At 33.0% G+C, this 20644-nt stretch overlaps 3 protein-coding genes across 3 annotated transcripts in view; 2 read left to right on the top strand and 1 right to left on the bottom strand.

Annotated features, from left to right (window-relative positions):
• The first annotated feature begins 259 nt into the window (after positions 1-259).
• LOC106118387 (cuticle protein 21-like) lies at positions 260-1907 on the top strand. The gene is given in 2 exon segments (NM_001312818.1): positions 260-288; positions 1128-1907. Coding segments are annotated over 2 exon segments (678 nt in total). The 5' UTR covers positions 260-276; the 3' UTR covers positions 1794-1907.
• Positions 1908-4846: 2939 nt separating this feature from the next.
• Positions 4847-5633, top strand: LOC106118166 (larval/pupal rigid cuticle protein 66-like). Its single transcript, NM_001311880.1, is given in 2 exon segments — positions 4847-4884; positions 5086-5633. Coding segments are annotated over 2 exon segments (489 nt in total). The 5' UTR covers positions 4847-4872; the 3' UTR covers positions 5563-5633.
• Positions 5634-16560: 10927 nt separating this feature from the next.
• LOC106118386 (Chronologically inappropriate morphogenesis) overlaps positions 16561-20644 on the bottom strand; it is a 37685-nt gene continuing 33601 nt past the window's right edge. The window contains exons 3-7 of the mRNA XM_013313047.1: positions 20067-20290; positions 19615-19931; positions 19255-19484; positions 18643-18834; positions 16561-18451 (exon numbers count right to left, since the gene is read on the bottom strand). Of these exons, the coding sequence (XP_013168501.1) occupies positions 18234-18451; positions 18643-18834; positions 19255-19484; positions 19615-19931; positions 20067-20290 (1181 nt within the window). The 3' untranslated portion in view covers positions 16561-18233. The remainder of the gene's footprint in view (positions 18452-18642; positions 18835-19254; positions 19485-19614; positions 19932-20066; positions 20291-20644) is intronic.

The raw sequence follows: 20644 nt of genomic DNA on the forward strand, positions 1-20644 counted from the left end.
TCCATACATTGTCATGGTTTATCATACGCACCTGTTTTAATGACACATTATGGCCTGTACCCATAAATCTTTCTTTATATTGCTTTCCAGCGAGATCAAGCAACGGCCTTGCGTTTCCGGATACATCGTAATGAGCATATGCTTTGACGTACACGCATTTTTTAAAGATCACCAAGTGAGCAAGCCGCGCCCGCGCGTGTATAATCTGTATAAAAGCTCTGCTACGCATTAGTCGGCATTCATTCAACGAGTGGAAATCATCCCGACTAAACCACAATGGCAGCTAAGGTGATTACAGTGCAGTGTTAACGTGATAAATTTTAGGATTAGATAATTGCTGATGGCTATGGGCGTCGATGAACAACTCGGTGTTCCCGCTGTTCGTTTGTCCCCTTCTCTTACAAAAAAAATGTGTCAGTTTCCTATATTTGGTTACATAGATTGAAGTTCCTTTAAAGGCGATCTACAATTCTTAATACTTCAATTGTTTTTTTTCTAAATTCGTTAATTTTATTAATCATTTCAATACTAATAAAGTAAATTATTGGTTTTATGTTTATTCAATTAATTGCTTAATCAAATACTGCACAAATATTATTTGGTTATTTATTTCAAACTTCGACATTTACATAGACGAAAACTTCTTTAAAGAGTTAACTTAGGAATAAATTTTTTCTTTTATATTACTTGTTCAGAATTGTTATAACATGATGTAAATTTGTAATATCCATATCCATACTTGACCTTATTCTTCATATAACTAAAGTAGACTAAAATAAATTAGTGTTTTACTAACTTAGAGTAACCTATTCAAGCACACGGGGCACGTAAGCTCGGACCATTAATATTCTTTTGACGGTTACTTAAGAATGTAGCATCACTTTTTACATTAACTACGTGTAGGCTTGTTATGTATCAATCATTCAAAAGCTCATTCTACTTTGAACACTTTGTATAAAAACTAACAATATGATTCATATTACAAATATTAATATACTAAACTAATCGTGTTCTACTAAACACTTTAAGATAGATTGTGTTAAGAAGATGTTTAAACGGATTAGAATAGACAAAGGTTTCAAACACTGTAATAATTCCTTTATTTATTTTTGAATTTTCATTTGCAGTTCGTCGTAGTGCTCGCTTTGGTGGCCGTGGCCCACAGCTCCGTGGTGCCAGTGGTGCCAGTCGCGAAAGCAGACGACTACACAAGCTTCGCTTACGATGTCGCCGACCCCAATACAGGAGACTACAAGAGCCAGGTGGAGACCCGCGTCGGCGGAACGGTCAAGGGCCAGTACTCACTCCTTGATGCTGATGGCACCAAGCGCACTGTCGACTACGCTGCTGATGACGTCAACGGTTTCAACGCTGTCGTCAGGAAAGACCCAGCTGTTGTGGCCGCTCCAGCCGTTGTAGCGACCGCTCCTGCCGTCGTAGCCTCCGCTCCTGCTGTCGTCTCCGCTGCCCGTACTGTTGTTGCTGCCGGTCCTACTGTTGTAGCTTCAGCTCCTGCCGTCGTCGCCTCCACTCCCGTGGTAGCCTCCGCCCCCGCTGTAGTAGCCGCACGTGCCTACGCTCCATCCCTGTACGCTGGTGCCTTGTACTCCCAGAAGTACTACTCTCCCACCGTGTACGCGGCTGGTACACCTACCGTGGTGACCCGTAACTTGGCCGGCCCTGCCTACTACACCGCGTCTGCCCCTGTCTTCGCCCGCACTGTCGCCGCACCCACATACGTTGCTCAATCCCCCTACAGCTACGCTTACTCTTCCCCAGTTACCTACTGGTAAATACCTCATTGCTCATAGTATAAACGATGTATCCAAATACTTGGCTTGTAAATAGTTAATTTTGTACATAACAAGTGCGTGTGTAATAAAAAAAACTGATTTCCAATTTGTGTATAATTTTATTTTATTTATATTACTTCCTAATGACAAATGTTCAAAAACCATAACAACATTTGATAAACTGAATTTTAAAAAGCATCGCATTTTCAACAGTAGCAGTATCTTGTTGAATCAATATAAGTAAAAACTGCAAATATAAACAAATGTAACAAACCATGAATAATATGCATTCTCAAACAATTCTCACGCCGCAATAGCAAAGGATATCCTATTAATCACACATCCCATCAGAATGAAGGAGGTCTGACCACGACCTGAATACATTATTAAAAACGACTCCCAATGTATACCAAGTTTATTATAATACTAGTTATTGACCGCGACTTTGTGTTGGTTTTTGTTTCGTTGCGGAACTATAGTTATATGGTGAAACAAAAAACAAATCCATCCCACGGGAGCCGTAGATTTTTCGTAATGAAACACTATGGTATACTATTCTAAATATGTTATCAACCTGTCCCAAGTTCGTCAAAATCCATGAATTCGTTTAAAGTTAATTCGCAAGGATCATCTATTCATTCATGCAAACAATGCCATTTAAAATATTACAATAAGACTAGCTGTTTTTCGCGACTTTGTTCGCATGGAACTTTAAAAGAACAGTGTAAGTAGGCTCTACATTATACCAGACTCCGTTCGCGCGAAAAAAACAAACTTAGAAGCCCATATGTTCTTCCAGACTATGTTCTACATCAATGCCAAATTTCAGCGAGATCCATTCAGCCGTTCCGGAGATACCTTCAAACAAACATCCATTCATCTATCTATACATCCAAACATTCGCATTTATAATATATAAGTCTAACATTTCTAGAAGACTTCAAGGTACTCAACATACTACTTATTATAATACTGGATAATAAGTAGATCAAGAAAATATGATAAATAATTTCTTGTACTTACTACCTCAAGGTTAATGTAACCTAATTTCAATTATTCCAGTTGTTACTTTTTTAATAATATAGCATGTCAGACTCTATTTTTTACTTCAAAATAAGTTTATTTAATTTTGTACACAAAAAAGTTCGGAATAATTACAGTACTTAATTTTAACTTAATAATGTCCGTATGAATAAATTGTTACGTAAAATATATTTCATATTGACACAAACAAGTTAGAAAAAATCTAACGTGACTATGTTCTTAAATATAGCTTAACTAGCTGTCGGCCGCGACTCCGTCCGATCGCAATTAAAAAACTTAATTAATAGCCTATGAGTTCCTCCATACTATGCTCTACATCTATGCCAAATTTCAGCGGGATCTGTTTTTTTTTTAAACAGAAGGGGACAAACGAGCAGCGGGTACACCGAGGTGTTCAACGACGTCCATGGACATCAGCAATACCAGAGGAACCGCAGATGCGTTGCCTGCCTTTGAGGTGATAAGCTCGCTTCTTGAAGGACTCTAAGTCGTAGAGGTTTGGAAATACCGCCGAGGACAGACCAGATTAGCCGTTTTATAGATACTTTCAAACATCCATCTAACAAATGAAAGTGTAACTTTTTATGAATAAATTTAATACATACATACATCCAAACATTCGCATTTATATTATTAGTAAGATGACATCAATAAACAAAACAATCAAAAAAGATAATTAACATATTTGTATAAAACAATGGTGTTTGAAAAAAGAACTACCCCTACCCCTACTTTGTACTATTCAGGTAAAAACAGAAGAAAAAATTCTCGTATGCAGCAACGTTGTATTTAAGGAAGTTTTTTTAATCAATATGATTAAGTTATAGGAAATGATGTGTCCATACTGACGCTAAAATATGCCTTTTAATCAGAGGAAATGACTTGGCTGGAACTTTATAAACTAGGCTAATAAGCTTGACCCATAAAACTTATTATAAAACTAACACATTCAAAAAAATAAATATATATTTTTTTATATCAAAAGGTGGTAAACGAGCGAGCGGCCACCTGAAATCGCTGAAATAGCGAAGTGACCGTTGCCCATAGACATACGCAATTGCATATGCGTTGCCTACCTATAATCGACGGAGGAGATGATGCACAGAAAGAAAATATTTTCCCTTTCCATGCATCCTTTCATCCGGAAAGTCCACTTCCACTTCGCATCCTTTCCTTATAAGAAAAAGGGTGGGAAGGGAAAGAGGACTAAATTAGGCTTCCGGGACGCACAGTCATCAGGCGAAACGCAGAATTGCTTCCACTTCACGCGTGTCTTCTGTGTGGTCGTGGTATTTCACCGGGCGAACCTGGCCATTTCGTGCGAAGATGTTAAAGCGGGCTCTACCAATGTTAAGATATATATTCTGTTGTCCATATAAATAATATAGGTGAATGCTACTTATATTACTTAACTAGGATACTCATTAAGGATAATTTATGTCCATTTAAGTGAAGTTTACGTGCAAAAAATCAGTGTGAAAATAAAACTTTCTTTACTAATATTTTTTAAGCTTCATTAACCGAGAACTTAATTTTAATACAACGAGTTCTTCCTTTTCACCCATCTTAAAGCAGCGTATTCAAAATTTCATTCCAAAGTAAAATGGAATAATAAGAGAAAATTAAGGAATGAGACTACTATAATAGTGTTAAAATGAGGTTGAATAGTGTAAAAAATTCTAGGTTAAATTCAACAGACTGTTGTTACATTTCTTTTACAAACTGTTACAACTGATTTAAAGGTTATTTTACTGTTAAATATTTATTCTTTCAAATAAATCTTTTACTACTATTTGACCTATATCCGTCGTTGTATAGACAGGAATTAATAAAATTATAAGATTTATTACAGTACTATATTGACATAAGTTCTCATGTCATTGAATATATCCTATATTAATAGAAATTAACAATTATCGTGTATTTTTAATAGCTAACGACTTCCCATCGCAAATTTAGCAGATTTGTATAAAAATGCTGAGATTTGCTTAAACGACATCATTTAACAACCGACATCGTCCCAATCCCATTAAAAATGGCAGCTAAGGTAAGAGTAATTTTTTAATATTTTACAAACAAAGTCCAATTGGCAGTTACTTAATTAAAAAAAATACAAAATATAATAATTTCCAAAGCTTTTTTCAATCATTTCGTATATGAAACACAAATTCTTTCAAAAATATTCATTGATGATCTTTGAATAACTTATCTTCTCTTGTGCTCTGTAAAACGATTTGTTCTCTTTCAGTTTGTCGTAATCCTCGCCTTCGTGGCCGCGACTCAAGCGTCGATACTTACATCTCAAGATAACGACTACACAAGCTTCGCATACGATGTTGCTGATCCTAACACCGGAGACTACAAGAGTCAAGTGGAATCAAGAATCGGAGGCACGGTCAAAGGTCAATACTCCCTAATCGATCCTGACGGCACAAAACGTATCGTCGACTACACCGCTGATGATATTAATGGATTTAACGCAGTCGTCAGGAAGGAACCGATCACTCAAGCAGTAGTTCCTGTATCTGCTGCCGTTATTCCTGCCGCGACACCAGTCGTATCTACTCCATTCCGTACCATTTCTTCACCATCAGTGTACTCTGTAGGATCTCAGTACTTCGCTTCTCCAAGTGTCTACAACGCTAGGAGTTACGCCACACCTTATTATTATCCGCGTTCTTCCACTTACAACTCTTATGCTGCCCCATTGAATTATTATTATTAAGTACTCAACACGACCTGCGATGTAAATATGTAAAATATTTGTTTTCTTGATAATAAAATGTTTCAGTCCAATAATCTTTTTTTTTCTAACTCTTAGCATTCTTGTTGAGGGACATATAGCTCTCTAAATATTACCTTAAACTGCATCTCTTTAGTTAAAACATTTTAAATAGGGCTTTAAGCAAGACAAGACAAACTTAATACCTTTTCAGTTCAAAAATGAAACAAAGGATAAGAAAATGATCATTATATTTACTCGTATAGTTCATATTTTCTTATTCTAGTAATTTAAAAATAAATACGTATGATTTAATAAGTTTGTGGAATAAAAAAAACTGTATACCATTTAAATAAGAGAAATATTTATGACAATTATTTTTAGTAAATATATAAATCTGTTTATGGCACAAAATTATTATAATATTAATTTTAACATTTGCATCAAAAAGTTTTAAAGTAACTAAAAACGAAAAAGATAAGATATTTTACAATATTTTTTCCAATTTAAAAAAGTAAGATTAAATATATTTATTACAAGAAATATTTCAGTGCTAATGTTAAAGCATATAATGCAAAAAATCGGCAGAAAAACACGTTTAGGGTCATTCATTATCACATAAGGCTCGCATGGGGAGGAGGTGTGGAAAAAATCACGAAATATCACACGAAGGGGAGGCATTTATAATTTCTCTTTAAAACTTAACTTAGTAGTGACTATGTAGACTCGATCACAACACATTCAAGAGGATTGATAAAATTAAATGTCTTTAACACTTATGTTTTTTCATTAAAATGCTTAAATTAATCACAATCATTATATTTATGCAGTTTTATTGAGTCCGACTAAATATATACTTGTTTTTTAAACTATTGCAATAGTAATGCATATTTATATTACATTAATTTAACTTGAAAATTAATGAGGTAACTTTACAATTAGTTAATTTTGTACATTTCATGTACACAAATTATATTTATTAAGCATTTTATATAAGGAACAATACACTTAAATATGTGCGTATATAAATACGATTAAAATTTGTTGATTATATTATTGTAGCAAGATTTCTGTTTTGAAGAAAAACCAAAAACAAAGTTAATAAAAACTAAGTTAAAAATTATTTTATAGTGATCGTATATTTGTATAAAGTTGTATGTATCGTATACTATACAAAATAAACATAAGGATTAACTAACTTTTATCTGTAACTTTACGCAGAATTAAAAAAATGGTTTCCAATTTTACTCGAGTTGTTCTATATCTGTGCCAAATTTCAGTGAAGTGTCTTAAACTGTTTCTAATTCATCAAGTAAATATTTAAATCAAACGTATCCCACGGGAACCGTACACATTTTCTTGATCATAGGTTTAGACTGAGCCCTTCTAGAGATACCTTCTAATAAATATCCATCCATACATCTAAACATTCGCATTTATAATTTTAGTAAGACAAGATAGCTCTGTTATACAGTACAGGGTATGCATATTCAGAGATGTACCTTATAACTAAATCAATAGGTTTATACCAAATATTTATGAATTTAAACATTATTTCCCACTGAACCTATAACTTTTTCTGTTCCCGCAGTTTTGTTACAAGCATAAATAACTAAAATGTGTATATGACATAAAGAGATGATAGTTTATTTTTAGATAAAAATTCTATCTCGAAAAATCAAGGGAATTTTTCATTTACAAAACCAGTTAAAATAATTAAAAATAAGACTATTTGTCCCTTTCTTCAATATCAATGTAAAGTGCAATATGTAATAAATATTTGATAATCCTTATTCATATACAGGATGTCCCAAAAGGTTACGTACATAGGAAAGTGGATGATAGGGGTGGTCACAAGGGTCACCAGAAAAATAAAATAATCCCTATCATCCCCCTTCCTATCTACGTAACCTTTTGGGACATCCTATATACATTTAAAAAATAAACAATACATTCACTCATAAATCACAAGCTAAGCTCTGCTTTACTTGTGTATTTGAGCTCTTTTGTCTTAAAAATATTTATTTTAAAAGAACCATTTCGTCCATTTCATTGAAATATTCTTTGGTAAACGAGTATACTTTGTTCCAATTCAAGACTTTTTTTCTTAATATTTACACAAACTGGTTTGTACTGTTTTTACGTTATCTTAACATAATGGATTATCCATTAATCACGTGTAGCCCGAAAGGGGTGGAGGGATCCCGGAAAAAATTACGATACATCAAAGGAAAGGAAATGGAGGCTAGAATAAGATCTCGTGTGTTTTCTGATTGATTCCAGTTTTTTTTTCAATTTGAAATTTCTATTTTTCTTGAAAAAAAATTGATTGTGTCAAATAGTGTTAAAACTATCATTTGAGGAATGAACACCCTTTATCTATGCATATTGCACAATATCTCTGAATGTTATTTCACAAATTTCACAAACTAAAAAAAAATAGTAAAGTTTGCTTGCACTATTTAGTTCTTGATTTAGAACAGAGTATTAAATATATGCTTCCTCTGACGAGAAACTCGTACCCTCTGTAATTGTTGTGTCTGTGTCCTCAAAAAGAAAGAGAGAGACAACAATGTATTTTATATAGAAATACTCCGAAAGTCTGACTGTGTATTCACGATTAGTTTTTACAATTTTTTACTATATTAATAGGCGGTTATAAAGATAAATATAGTAGAATATATTAATTTTTGGCATGATACATGGCGATGTTTGTTAAAAAATATGCGTAGTGAAGGTTAACAATACCAACATTTTTAAATACATAACGATTAAAAAACTTTTTGGTATTTTTGGAATGCTTAACCGTAATTATATTATTTACATTAATCAATTTATAGGAATATGCGATAATAGAAAAAAAATATGATATAAAGTTACAATTTTCATAAAAAGTTTAGAAATTCCTATCAAGAATTTTTATATCAAAACATTCACAAAATATAGAAATCTAATAAATTTTAGGTAAAGATTTTTTCTTTTAAAATCGCTTAGTTACATTTATTACTAGTACCCTTTTCTATAATAATAACGGGCCGTTTTTTCCGCAAATATTTCTGTTTCCAAATTTAAAAAAAAATTACCAAGATTAATTTCACAATAATATAGAAGTAAATATAGATTATACAATTTAAAATTTTGGATGTTAATTAGGTAGTCTTTTCATTGATATTAATATAAAAGCCTTTATATAAATAAGGTTTAGTTTAAAAAATATCTTTTTTTTTTTCATTCGGTTTTTAAATAGCCGTTTTCGTCCATGGTAAGTCTTAGCCGGAATGCCTCAAAATTTTTATAATCCATTTCTTCTCCTGTCGTTTCCGTATTATCGACAATAGTTATTTCATTTCCTATACTCGTGTCGATCCATTGTATATTTGAAGTGCTGTCACAAGGCACGAAGTATGTCGCTCCGTCAGTCTGAGACATCACAGTAGAAACCAAATTCATTTGTTCCCACGACAAGGACACGTTGTTGAGCAATGGCTCCACATACCTGCGAAAATTAAGAGAATTAATAAAAATTATTTAAAAATAGAATGCGTTCACAAAAAAAAACAAGACATTCTAAATTCAAATTTATAATCAAAATGTTATTTTCTTTTCGATTCGATTCAATCGATTAATAAACTGTAATGAGGTTCACATTTTCTCTACATTTACTCGAGTGTCCTTGTCAAAATTTGGAGGGAAAACTGGCAACTTTTTCCGATTAAACAGTAAATGTTGCAATATGAAATATTTTCTCTAAAACCAAATTTGGGTAACTAGGTTAGGGATGACCTATAAAGTGTTTTGTAAATTTTTGACTAAAATTATGTTTCTTAACATGAAAATATAATCTTCATTACATTTTTTTTAATTAATAAATAACGATGAGTAATCAATGTATAATAATAAAATCAATTTGATGCTGGAAAGTAATTTAGAAATAAAATTTTACTACAGTTTCAAAAATAATTGTTCAAAGCATTCGCTAAAACACAATTTATCTGTGCCCAAATTCAAATTATGAATTTAATCTGTTACTTGACCTACATTTGAAGCTTAATTTATTTCTTTTATATGTAGATATTTTAGTAGTACAACGTACAAAGTGGAATGCGGTAGTTTTGGGCAAATGTTAAGACATTAAGCAATTAGTTTAGATATTACGATAGTAACGAGTAATATTTAATTTAAATGTACCAGTTTTATGATGTCATTACTGAATTTAAATTAATTTATTGAACTAAGATTATTTAAAATACGTACGTAAAGAACCCTAACAACAAAATCTTTGTTATTATATATTATTATGATACATAAGACTATCCTTGTGGAATTTTACATAAGCATAGACGTTGTCTATTGTGATTTCTAAATAAAGTTATTCAAAGTATAGCTTTCAAAAGACCCCGTTTTTGAAAAGTGCAAAAACTTTATATTGCTATTAAAATTTGACAGGCGTTAGTTTTATAACATATTGACAAGACGTTCAAAAACGGGACTTTATACTTTTTTCTCAGTATGATTTATATAAATATAAGTTTACCTATATATGTTGGAGTTCCGCCGCCGCAACTGCTGTCCCCAATCATGACGATAACTTCAATTTGATCCGGATATACTAAGTGCCAATTCAGTTGTAACAGAGTTATAGATTTGGGTGGTTGGTAAGGGATATTAGGTAAACTAGGCAGGAGTAATTTTTGTAGTGTTCTAGTAATTTCTATAAATATGTTTTTTATGAGCTTGAAGTTTAACTTTATCGGAATTATAAAATAGATTATTTTAATTTTACTTACGTTAGCTGTTAAATTGAACTATTAAACTGATTTATCTTGTAATGAATATTTTAACTAAAAATTGTATGTCTGTCGTGTAAGTTAAATGCAAAGGATCTTTGGTATTAGGATTTTTAGGATATTTTTTCAGTAGGTAAAAATCTGTTTTCGTTTTTCTTTAAAATAATTTTGAAAAAGTTCGATATACTCACTCATTGGGGGCAACTTTTTGCAGTTTTTTTATACGTATATGTCATTTAGAAACTTACATGTATTTGACTATGTTTGATACATTACCATAAACACCAAAGTCTACGATTTAATATATTCTATAAAATTCAAGATGATATGAAACAAAATTTTAAAACTACATTTGTTTTTATAATTCAATTAACAAACATAGTTTGTTGTCTAAAAAACATATTAACACTATTTTGCTAACAACTTACCTAAAATAATAATATAAGCGTGTATATAAATAAATTATTTTTTATAAATTTATAATTAAGTTAAGTACAATAGCCACTAATCTATGGGCTCGCATATAGCTACATTTTAAATATTAGGAATAGCAAAGATATACATAAATTCAAAAAACATATTAATTAGTTCTATGGAAAAGACATCAAATATATCACTGACCAAAATTATAATTCTTCAGATAGCTTATTTGCTATTTTAAATTATCAGGCGTCTACAATTTAGCTGAAATATTACGAAATATTACTTAATACAACTAAGAATCATTAAATTAAAGCTATTATACAATTACCTGTTTATATACTTCTTTATTTTACACCGGCCCAACAATTTTAATTATTATATTTTCATTCAATAATTATAGTCTTAAATAATTTTATATCTAATACGCCAATTATAATTAAGGGACAATAAAACACAATTGTACATTTTAGCAACATTTTTTTATTAATTTAAGAATTCCACAATGGAACAAATGTTTCCTTCCATATAATATCTATATCTAAATCTGATGTAGGTACGTGTAGTGGGATCCAACTGCGTTTACTTTTAATAATTGGTGCTCATGGACTATCAGAATATTACCTGTATCAGAATCCTTTAACAAAATGTATTTACATCCTCGTATTGAATATGTTTGAAAACTCTGACATCAAACTTACATAAGAAAGGTAACTGGCATTCAAAAAGTTACCCATTTTATAAAAAAAAAATATAATCCTATTTTTTTTTTTATAAAATATATAGAATACGTATCCGAATCAGCACATCAAGAACGTCAAGCGAAATTACTAACTCACACACAATATAAAATACTTATATGTTCACATGAAACAGGACTCTGAGTACAGTCCCATGCCATACACACATTTAAGTATTCGATCCCAATATTGCCCGCTCCGAAGCAAACATAACATTTACGCCCTAAATTTATTATTAACCTAACAAATTATAATTGCAAATTGTTACCACGCTAAATAATTCGCTAGAATGAATAAAATCATTGTTTAAATATGAAAAAAAAATTGTCTAATACAAAAAAATGGTCGCGCGCCTTCAAATTTCATTATAAATTCGTAACCGGCCTTTGAAATTAAAATCTCGAAGGCGTTTTGTTTTATATTTGAAGTGAACGCGACTTACAACACAAAGAAGCGTTGCATGTGGTCAAACCATTCTCCAAATTCTCCGCTACATCAATCTTATGTTAATATTTGTACATTCATTTTGTATATCTTTATGTACATTCAACCCGCTTCCATCCTACTTGCCTTATCCATATGTCGTATAATATAATACAAAAAAATGAAGTCAACTAATAAATTTCTAATGTAAAATCACAAGTAGTGCTATTCTTACTGTTAAGAAATTTTATATTTTTTTTTCATATATAAAAAAGTCGCTTAAAAAAATCACAGACAATCACTTTCCCCTTTACAGACATATACCATCGATCGATTCCCTTACTAAGCGTTGTTACTTCTACGTACAAAAATCTACTTAGTTTTACAACCATGGTGGTTTACATACAATCTTACAATCGATCCTAACACGATTTTATCATCCTAACATGTACTCGGGCGAGTACGTCAGTATACCCTTGTTCGTCGCGAGACACAAACCAAATCAAAGCTAAATTATACGCATACGTATCATTATATGCAAGGTTCCGTGCTTTTGTTTTACCTAATTATATTTCTCTTTTAAAACTGTATGTAGCTATAATGCCTCTGTTATAAAATAGTTCTTTTGTACGTAATAATTTGGTAGTCTTCAGTTTTGATGGCACGGAACCCTAATACCATGAACAAACATTAAGAGGAAAGTAAATCTAACATTCTCGAACATTCCATTATCCATCCGCGGGCTGTCCGTACATAAGTCGTCAAATTTCACCCGTATTCCCTTTGTACTTTTCACGAATAAACTACGCTAAATAATATAGTACTGATGATGCACCAAAAATATAATTTGGGCAACATATAAAATCCGATATTTCATATTATCTTTTATTTAATTAAATTTGTACTGGCAGTTATTTCTAAGACTTTCCAATTTGTACTATAGTTGTTATATAATGACCGTGTTCGTTGTACCTTATGTGTTGTTAACTTATGTTATTACAAGTAAGTAGACATTCATTCGAATTCGACATTAAGGATATAGTAAAAGTGACATCAAGTTATACGACCAACTTAATAAGTTAGATGTGTAAATATGAAATTTATATTTATATGTACATTTACTGATTAACACATTATCTCAAAACTACATTTAAGTACATCAAATCCATTAAAACATTACCAAGGGCAATATTTACACACGAATAACAAATTAAACAACAAATATAACCTTTTTTTAAATAAAAAGAATAAAAAATAATTTAATTTATTAAATAATATTGCCCCTTGAAATATTAAATATTTTTTTTTAAATTCATTTTTTTTTTTATACAAAAAAAATTTGAAATTTTTTGAAAGTGTCGAAGTGAGGATGATAAATTTCTAGAATGTTCCATCTGTAGTTTACCTACTCTTTGGTGTTATATGGCTTTAAAAACACAGACATTTTGAAAACCTCCTCTTTTTTGAAGTCGGTTAAAAATGCAGCTGTAAAATGGTATTCATTTAAGCCATGTTTACGAGTACCGAGTCCAACTGTGTGTAAACCATTTGTTATAGTAATTTCAATCTCGTTAAATTTTTTTAAACTTCAATAACATTTTCAATACACGCTGTATCCACGAAATCTCAGATGACGAGCTGAAGAGAGTCGTGAAGTTCTCTAGCGAAATCCGCAGTGATGATGTTACCAATACGAATTATGTCTACAAAAGACTAAGAGAACGCTTATACATGATGTTTCTTACGGTCAAATTCGTTGATGAATCCTTGAGAATATCTTACTGTTGAATGTTAGTACACCCTAAGAATATAAACATCGAATGATCATTGAAATATTTCTGATCGAGTGCAAGTTTAGGTACAATTCGAATATTCTTAAATAATTTACTTAAAATTACAATAAACATTAAACACGATGGACGGGTGTAACTTGTCGAGATAAAACAAAAATAAAAAAAAAGGATTTGGATGAAGAATAGCATAACGGGTAAAAGGGAAACGAAAAAAAAAACAAAACAAAAAAATAATTTTGTTACAATTTTTAATTCGCAGAAACCTAACAAACAATAATTTTTTCATTTTTCATCTCCTTAAAACATAGTAACATCTATGCAACACAAAAAATTAACTGGGGAAAAATTAATAATAATAAAGTTATGAATTAAAATGTTTTATACTCCGGAGAGTGAAGAAAGGTACATTTAGATTACGTCAAAATACTCGTGGCCAATCCCCGACACGCAATGTGCTATAAAATGAGGTAGAACATCAGTGAGATTATTATAACTAACCTAATTAACACTTATATACTAAAGTTTTAGGAGCCTAACTCAGGCCAGAGGTAGATTTATATTGCCCGCGGTAACATCTCGACTTACTTGAGCCAGTCGCCGAGTCAAAGCACTCACTACTCAACAGAGATTCAATTCACGTTTATTTAACTCCACATGCATTTTTTTTCAATAATTCAATAAAATTGTATGAACAAACGTACAAATCTCAACAACATTACATTAATTTAATCAATAGACATTCACTTAAAATCTGATATACATTTAATAATATTGTTAAAACGTTAAAAATCTGTGACGGCCTTAAAATCCGTATATCTATCTAGACATGAATCCTGAGGTAGCTTTTTTGTACTCTTTAATTTTTTTTTTAATTTTTCTTAATACACTTAACATCTAGAGTTTTAATTTTTTTTTCTTCATATAAAAATCTATTTAAAAGCTTACTTACGACTAAATTATATTCCTCGAGGTAGATTAACTTACAAGCTAAGTGAACCGGCCAGCATTGTATATTTATAATGCGTTTGAAGATTAAAACATCGAAGATCGACGTCAAAGACATAGTTGTTATCTACATATATAAATAAAATTGAACTGTCTGTATATAATATTGAAAAAAATAGTAAACATGATGTGTTTCCGTAGCTGATAACCAAAAACCATTTTTCTTTATCTGTCTGTCTGTTCTCAAGGTCGCGTTTGTTCCGGTTAATCTCCGGAACAGCTGCACCGATTTTGACAAGACTTTGATATTGGTTACTTTTTAAATCTGACAAAGTCGCGGGCGGCCATGGAGACAATATGAATATACAACACTGCTCGATCCATGTGACGGCAGAGGGTCACCATACCCGTAACAATCTTTGGCTTTACCATCACGATACATCGCGACATATTTACAATTAAAAGAAAACTTAAAAAAAAACTAAACAATAGATATAAAAGATAAACGAAGCGAAATTAAAATAAGCAAAGAAAATGTATAATAGAATTAAAAAATATTTGATTATCCATTCTGATGCTCCTTATTTAATGGTAACAAGTTTTGAGCGTATCATTAGATTTTACCTACATTTTTGTGTGATTTTAAAAGAAATATTTAAAATAATAAGACGAAAGAAACTTAAAACACGAATAGAAACAATCACTGGCCACGTACGCCAAAGACTTGAGATCCACGCGATCCGTGACGTACCTACCGTCCACCAAACATTTTCTTACTTAAACATCGAGCCACAAAGGTAAGGGGATTGACCCGAGCGATCGGGATTGCATACACCGACTAAATGTGAACTCTTATCACATCAATACAACATTATAACTATTGGGGACATCTAGTAAATTGCCCTCTTACATTAGTTATAACAATGCGACAGCTTAATTTAGACAAATTATCCGAATGTTAGTATACTGACCTTTGTACATTCATTACGTCGTACCGTCGAAAGAAAATTGTTTTTTTTTTTAAATTATTGTTACAGAAAAAAATAAATCGACAATATTGTAATCTACAGTACCTTATAAATTTAGAAAAAAAAACCGACCAAAATAACAGCGTACTTTAGTGTCGACCGTCATGACTCCACGCGATACCCCTCGATGACTTATCAAAAACAAAACGAAAGAAATCTAAAAAACTTGATGCATTAATGCAATTCTTTTTTACATATCACAAAAAACATTAAATGTCAAAAAGAAATCACAACTATGAATTTTGAATTCATAAGAGAGAGAAAAAAACAAAATGATAAAAACAGAACAATATTTTTTTCATCCCGCTTTTTTATAATAAACATAATTGTCAACAATTTATAATTGAAACAGGAAAAATGTTTCCATTTAACAATACAAATACGCCTACGTAAGAAAGAAAATTATAAATCTGTTGAATAGCACAAAAATTGTTATAACTTGGGCATAATATAAATTTTGACAAAAAAAAACATAAAAAAAGTTTTACTATAAACAAAGCATGGTTTCAAAAAAAGTGACATCGAGGTTTTTTAAAAATTCGCAACTTTGAGTTTGATATTTAAAAAAAAAACTTCAATTATTTTTAACGTTATTAAATCAAAATGAAATTGAATGAAAAGTAACAAATAAGATGTAAAAAATTACTATCTTTTTAAATTTAATAAAATTTGAAAGACACTAAACCCAAGCATTACAAATGTGTTTTTATATATTTCTGTACTGAACGTCAAAAAATTATCTTTTTAATACTGGCAGTTATTTATAATTCGTTTAATTGTAGTCAATAAAAATATTGTGGTAATAAAATTACAAATCAGTTAAAAAAATGTTACAAAATATAAAAAAAATATATTACTGCTGAGGTATAACATGCGTTTATTTGATTGTTTTTCGTTTAAATTTAATTTGATTTTATAAAATTGTAAAAAATAAACTATTATTGTGTATGACGTGACATTACTAGTATTTCGATCTTGTGTAACTATTTATACTCCGTTTTACGAAAAAAAAAACTGTATATAACGAACCACTTAAATAGAAAAAAAATTGATGACACCTAAGATAAAGAAATCACTGAGCCTTCATAAAGCAAATAGTATATAATAATTCAGTGTATCCTAAATTATAAATAAATATGAATGCAACTCATTCCTAAATATCAGGAATGTAAACACGCAGTCGCTGCATCCACACTTAACAAAAAAGAGGAATAAATAAATAAAATATGTGAACTTAATGAGGATATTTGGCACTGTCCCACTTTAAGTTAAACTTAGTAATTGAATAGCTCGGATATTAAATGTTAGGTTTAAAAGACCGCGGCCGCCGGCGCCGGCGCACACACGTTATAATACAATTGCGCCGACAACGCAACTTAATTAAATATTTATCTTTTAAATCTCAACCGGTTGCACTTGTCATGACTAGGTAAATAAAAGTAGCAAGTGTCCTTCTTATAAATGCACTATCATTAAACAAAACAACGGAATGTTAAAATCGACACCATCGCGTTAAAACATATAATAATTTGGTCTCAATAGTAACATCCGCGCAGGCGATGCGACCCGGTGCGAACGACAGTAACAGATTGTAGGACAATCATGCCTCAAAAACGTACACACAAAAAAAAATTAATAACACTTTTTTACCTAACTACTTATGTATCTAGGGCAAAATTGTACTTGGTACAAACTAAAACTGTTCGGATTCATTGTTTATACCGCTATCTCAACACTTAAAACGTCAACTTTCAATGACAATGTGGCAAAAGTTATATAGAGTTATAACAAATATAGAGCCAGTTCACTATTGTATCACAGATGCGTTTAAAAAATTACAAACTTTAACCCGTATATAACAGACTATTGCATATTGCGTATGTAATGTATATAAAAATAAAATAATAATAATTATAAATTTGCCACAAAGTCATGTTTAACGCGTGTCTCAACCTAGGCCAAGGCGTAATACAATATTCTCCTATTATTTACATACACTTAGCCTATGACCATCAGTCTCAACATCATTTCTAAGATTCCCTAGCTCAGATAATATAAAATAAGCCATGTCTCACTCGACCGAGAGCTCAAAATAAATCGTCTACAAAGGTAACTTTATCTCACAGTCAAATTAAGGTACATAACACTTCCAGGGGTACGAAAAGTAGGGTACTATATTTTTTTAAACACGGTACCGAGGTAGTAAAGACGAGCGATGAGCAACCGTTCGAAGTCAACACGTGACTGACACAATAAAAAAAACAAAATTAAGTAACATTTATAAATCGCAAAACTTCCGAAAACCTTATAAAAATCCTAAGATCAAATTCTGAGGTAGACTGTTTACATAATATGCATCATTGAGGTATAATTATTGTACGTTTTTACGAAAATAGAGACTCGGCTAGGATGACCATGATTTATAAAATATAAACGGGACAATCTTAAATCGTAATTCTAATAGAGGTCACCCTAGCCGGTCGAAGTTTCAGAGGTAGATTGGTTGTTAGAGAATTTGTAGGGAATTAAATGTAAGTCTTACTGCGTGTGGTTGGGGAGAGGGCCCTGGTGGAGGGGCGCGACGGCGTGGCGGTGCTCACGCGCAATGTGCCGGCGCACGGTGTTATTGCGCGTGAATGTGCGCGTGCAGTGAGGACACGGCACGCGGATGCCCTGGTGCCGCTGCCGGATGTGCGCGCGCAAGTTCGTCTCGTACCCGTACAGTCGCTCGCAATATGGACATTTTAGTTTTTTACCTGGAATCATTATATTATTGTGTAAAAATTTACGTTTTAGATTATAACATAACATGCACCATATTTATGATTTATCCGTTTCATCCGGCTCAAAGGAACCAATGAAATTAATTCCAAATGGAATGATAAGCGATATTAAAGGGGGACAATAGTAAACTTTTTTAGCTAAAAATAAATATCTTCGGTCTTACCATCAGCAGTAGCAATTCCTCCGGATTTACTTGTTATGATCTTAGCTGGCCAGATGTCAGGGCTCGTCTTCTGCGGCACGGGCGACGTCTCCGCTGGCTTGTCGTGGTAGTTGGTGGTCGGCATGGGCAATGCCGGTGGCGGCGAATTGTTGTACCCACCCTGGTAGTCGTTCTCACTCTTTATCCGTAAATCTGAAAAAAAAAGAAAGACTGATTGAAGAATCGTTTGGCATATAAAAGTACCACGACACTTTTAGTCACAATTTGCAATTAATTTCCATTTGCAGTTTTATTATAAATGCATATAAATATGGTTTCCTGTCTGCATGTAATTGTTTTGAGTAGCATTATAAAAAAAAACATCCTGTAATCCGAGCTTATCCAAAACAAGATCATGATGAATTATATTTTTCCCACGATGTTCATGTTATTTCCTTTAACAGTTTATATGTGTTTAAAAATTATCTATGGTTTTCCAGTTAAATAAGTACTATGTTCAATTGAAAAAAACGTACTACTTAGAGGTAGCTTCTTTTTTGTATGAGGTCTTGGAAGGTATCAGAGGACAGATTAACAGTGCTTAAGAGTACAGTATGTAAAGATGAAAAGAACCTTCAGCTCCCTGATCATTGGAGAGGCGCTCCATGTCCTCGTTGGCGCTAGCGCTGCGCTCGTAGCCGTTGTTCTTGGGGTTGGCAAGAGTGGAGGTGCACTCCGCGGGCGCGTCCTCGTAACGCGCGCCTGCCCCTGCTCCCGCGCCCCCTCCAGCCCCGGCGCCTGGCGATGACCGCGTATCCGGCTCATCCGCCACGCTGCCGCAGTGCGACGATGACGAACTTTGCCTGCAAAAGTTACAAAATATGTATCAGAAATATGAAAAAAGTGTTACTGGTCAAATAAAACCACACCTCCACGAAGCCTACGCCAACACCCAATTGGTTTGTCGACAGCTCACAGAACACTTCATAGTACCTGTAGTTCCTTGCATGCGGACTGGGTACAGTTTTGGGAGCAGCCGGTCGCCGGTGCGACGGCTGATGCATAGGCATGTGTGCCGGCGGCGCGTACCGACCCATACCGCCGCTGCTGTGTATGGGCACGCCATACTGCGGCATGATGGGCGCGAATGTGGCCGTGTGTGACTGAGGCGTCGCCTCCTGCGCCTCGCAACTCCCCGACCCCGACACCGGGCTCGTCTTGATCCTGGTCTGATGACGCTCGCCGGTCGACTGCTGTGTCTGTTGCTTCACCCAAGCGTCTTGTGACATTTCCATTGACAGGCCCTTAACCTAAAAGTTAAGTTATAAATAATTTACAAAAATCAAAAACTGCATTGGAACTGCTCAAATTTCTTACAAGACCGTTCCACGATGACGATGTAAGCTTAAGATCTTCTCCAAGACGAAATAGCAAATTAAAGTCACCTGTAAGTTTTCTCCGCTCTTGAGGAAGCTGGACAGCGCGTCCTGGCTGACGTGCACTTCGCCCTTGTACATGAACTCGAGCAACGCCTGCATGTTGTCGGCGCTGGTAGCCTCCAGGATGACATAGCAGGCGCCCGCATGGCTCGGAGGCGCGCTGTCGAACAGCTCCTGGAAGTGTTTGCTGCACGCCGCCAGTATCACCTTGTGCGCTTTGAACTGACGACCTGTAACGAAATTATACTTACAATTACTCCGAAGTTTTACTTTTGTAATGTAAATGGGAAAAGAAACAAGGGTCCGACGCGGCTGGTCACATAACTAGCTGATCTAAGTTATTGAGACGACTGGGATTAACCAGTTATATTTATATTAAAATTTTAAAACAACTGAGTCGTTGCCATCCTGTTGTTGGAGCTTGCTACACGACAATCGTCCTTGGGGTAGAAGTCAAAAGTGTATCTAATCGTAAACATATATATGGAAGTGTATACGACACCATAACGCTGACCCTTAAGACAAAACTCACGGTGGTCCGAGAGTTCTAAGAAGTGTACCGGACCATGGAGCTTAAGACGATT

Source organism: Papilio xuthus, unplaced genomic scaffold (genome assembly GCF_000836235.2).
Source record: "Papilio xuthus unplaced genomic scaffold, Pxut_1.1 DF827597.1, whole genome shotgun sequence".
In the NCBI taxonomy this organism is placed as follows: Eukaryota; Metazoa; Arthropoda; class Insecta; order Lepidoptera; family Papilionidae; genus Papilio; species Papilio xuthus.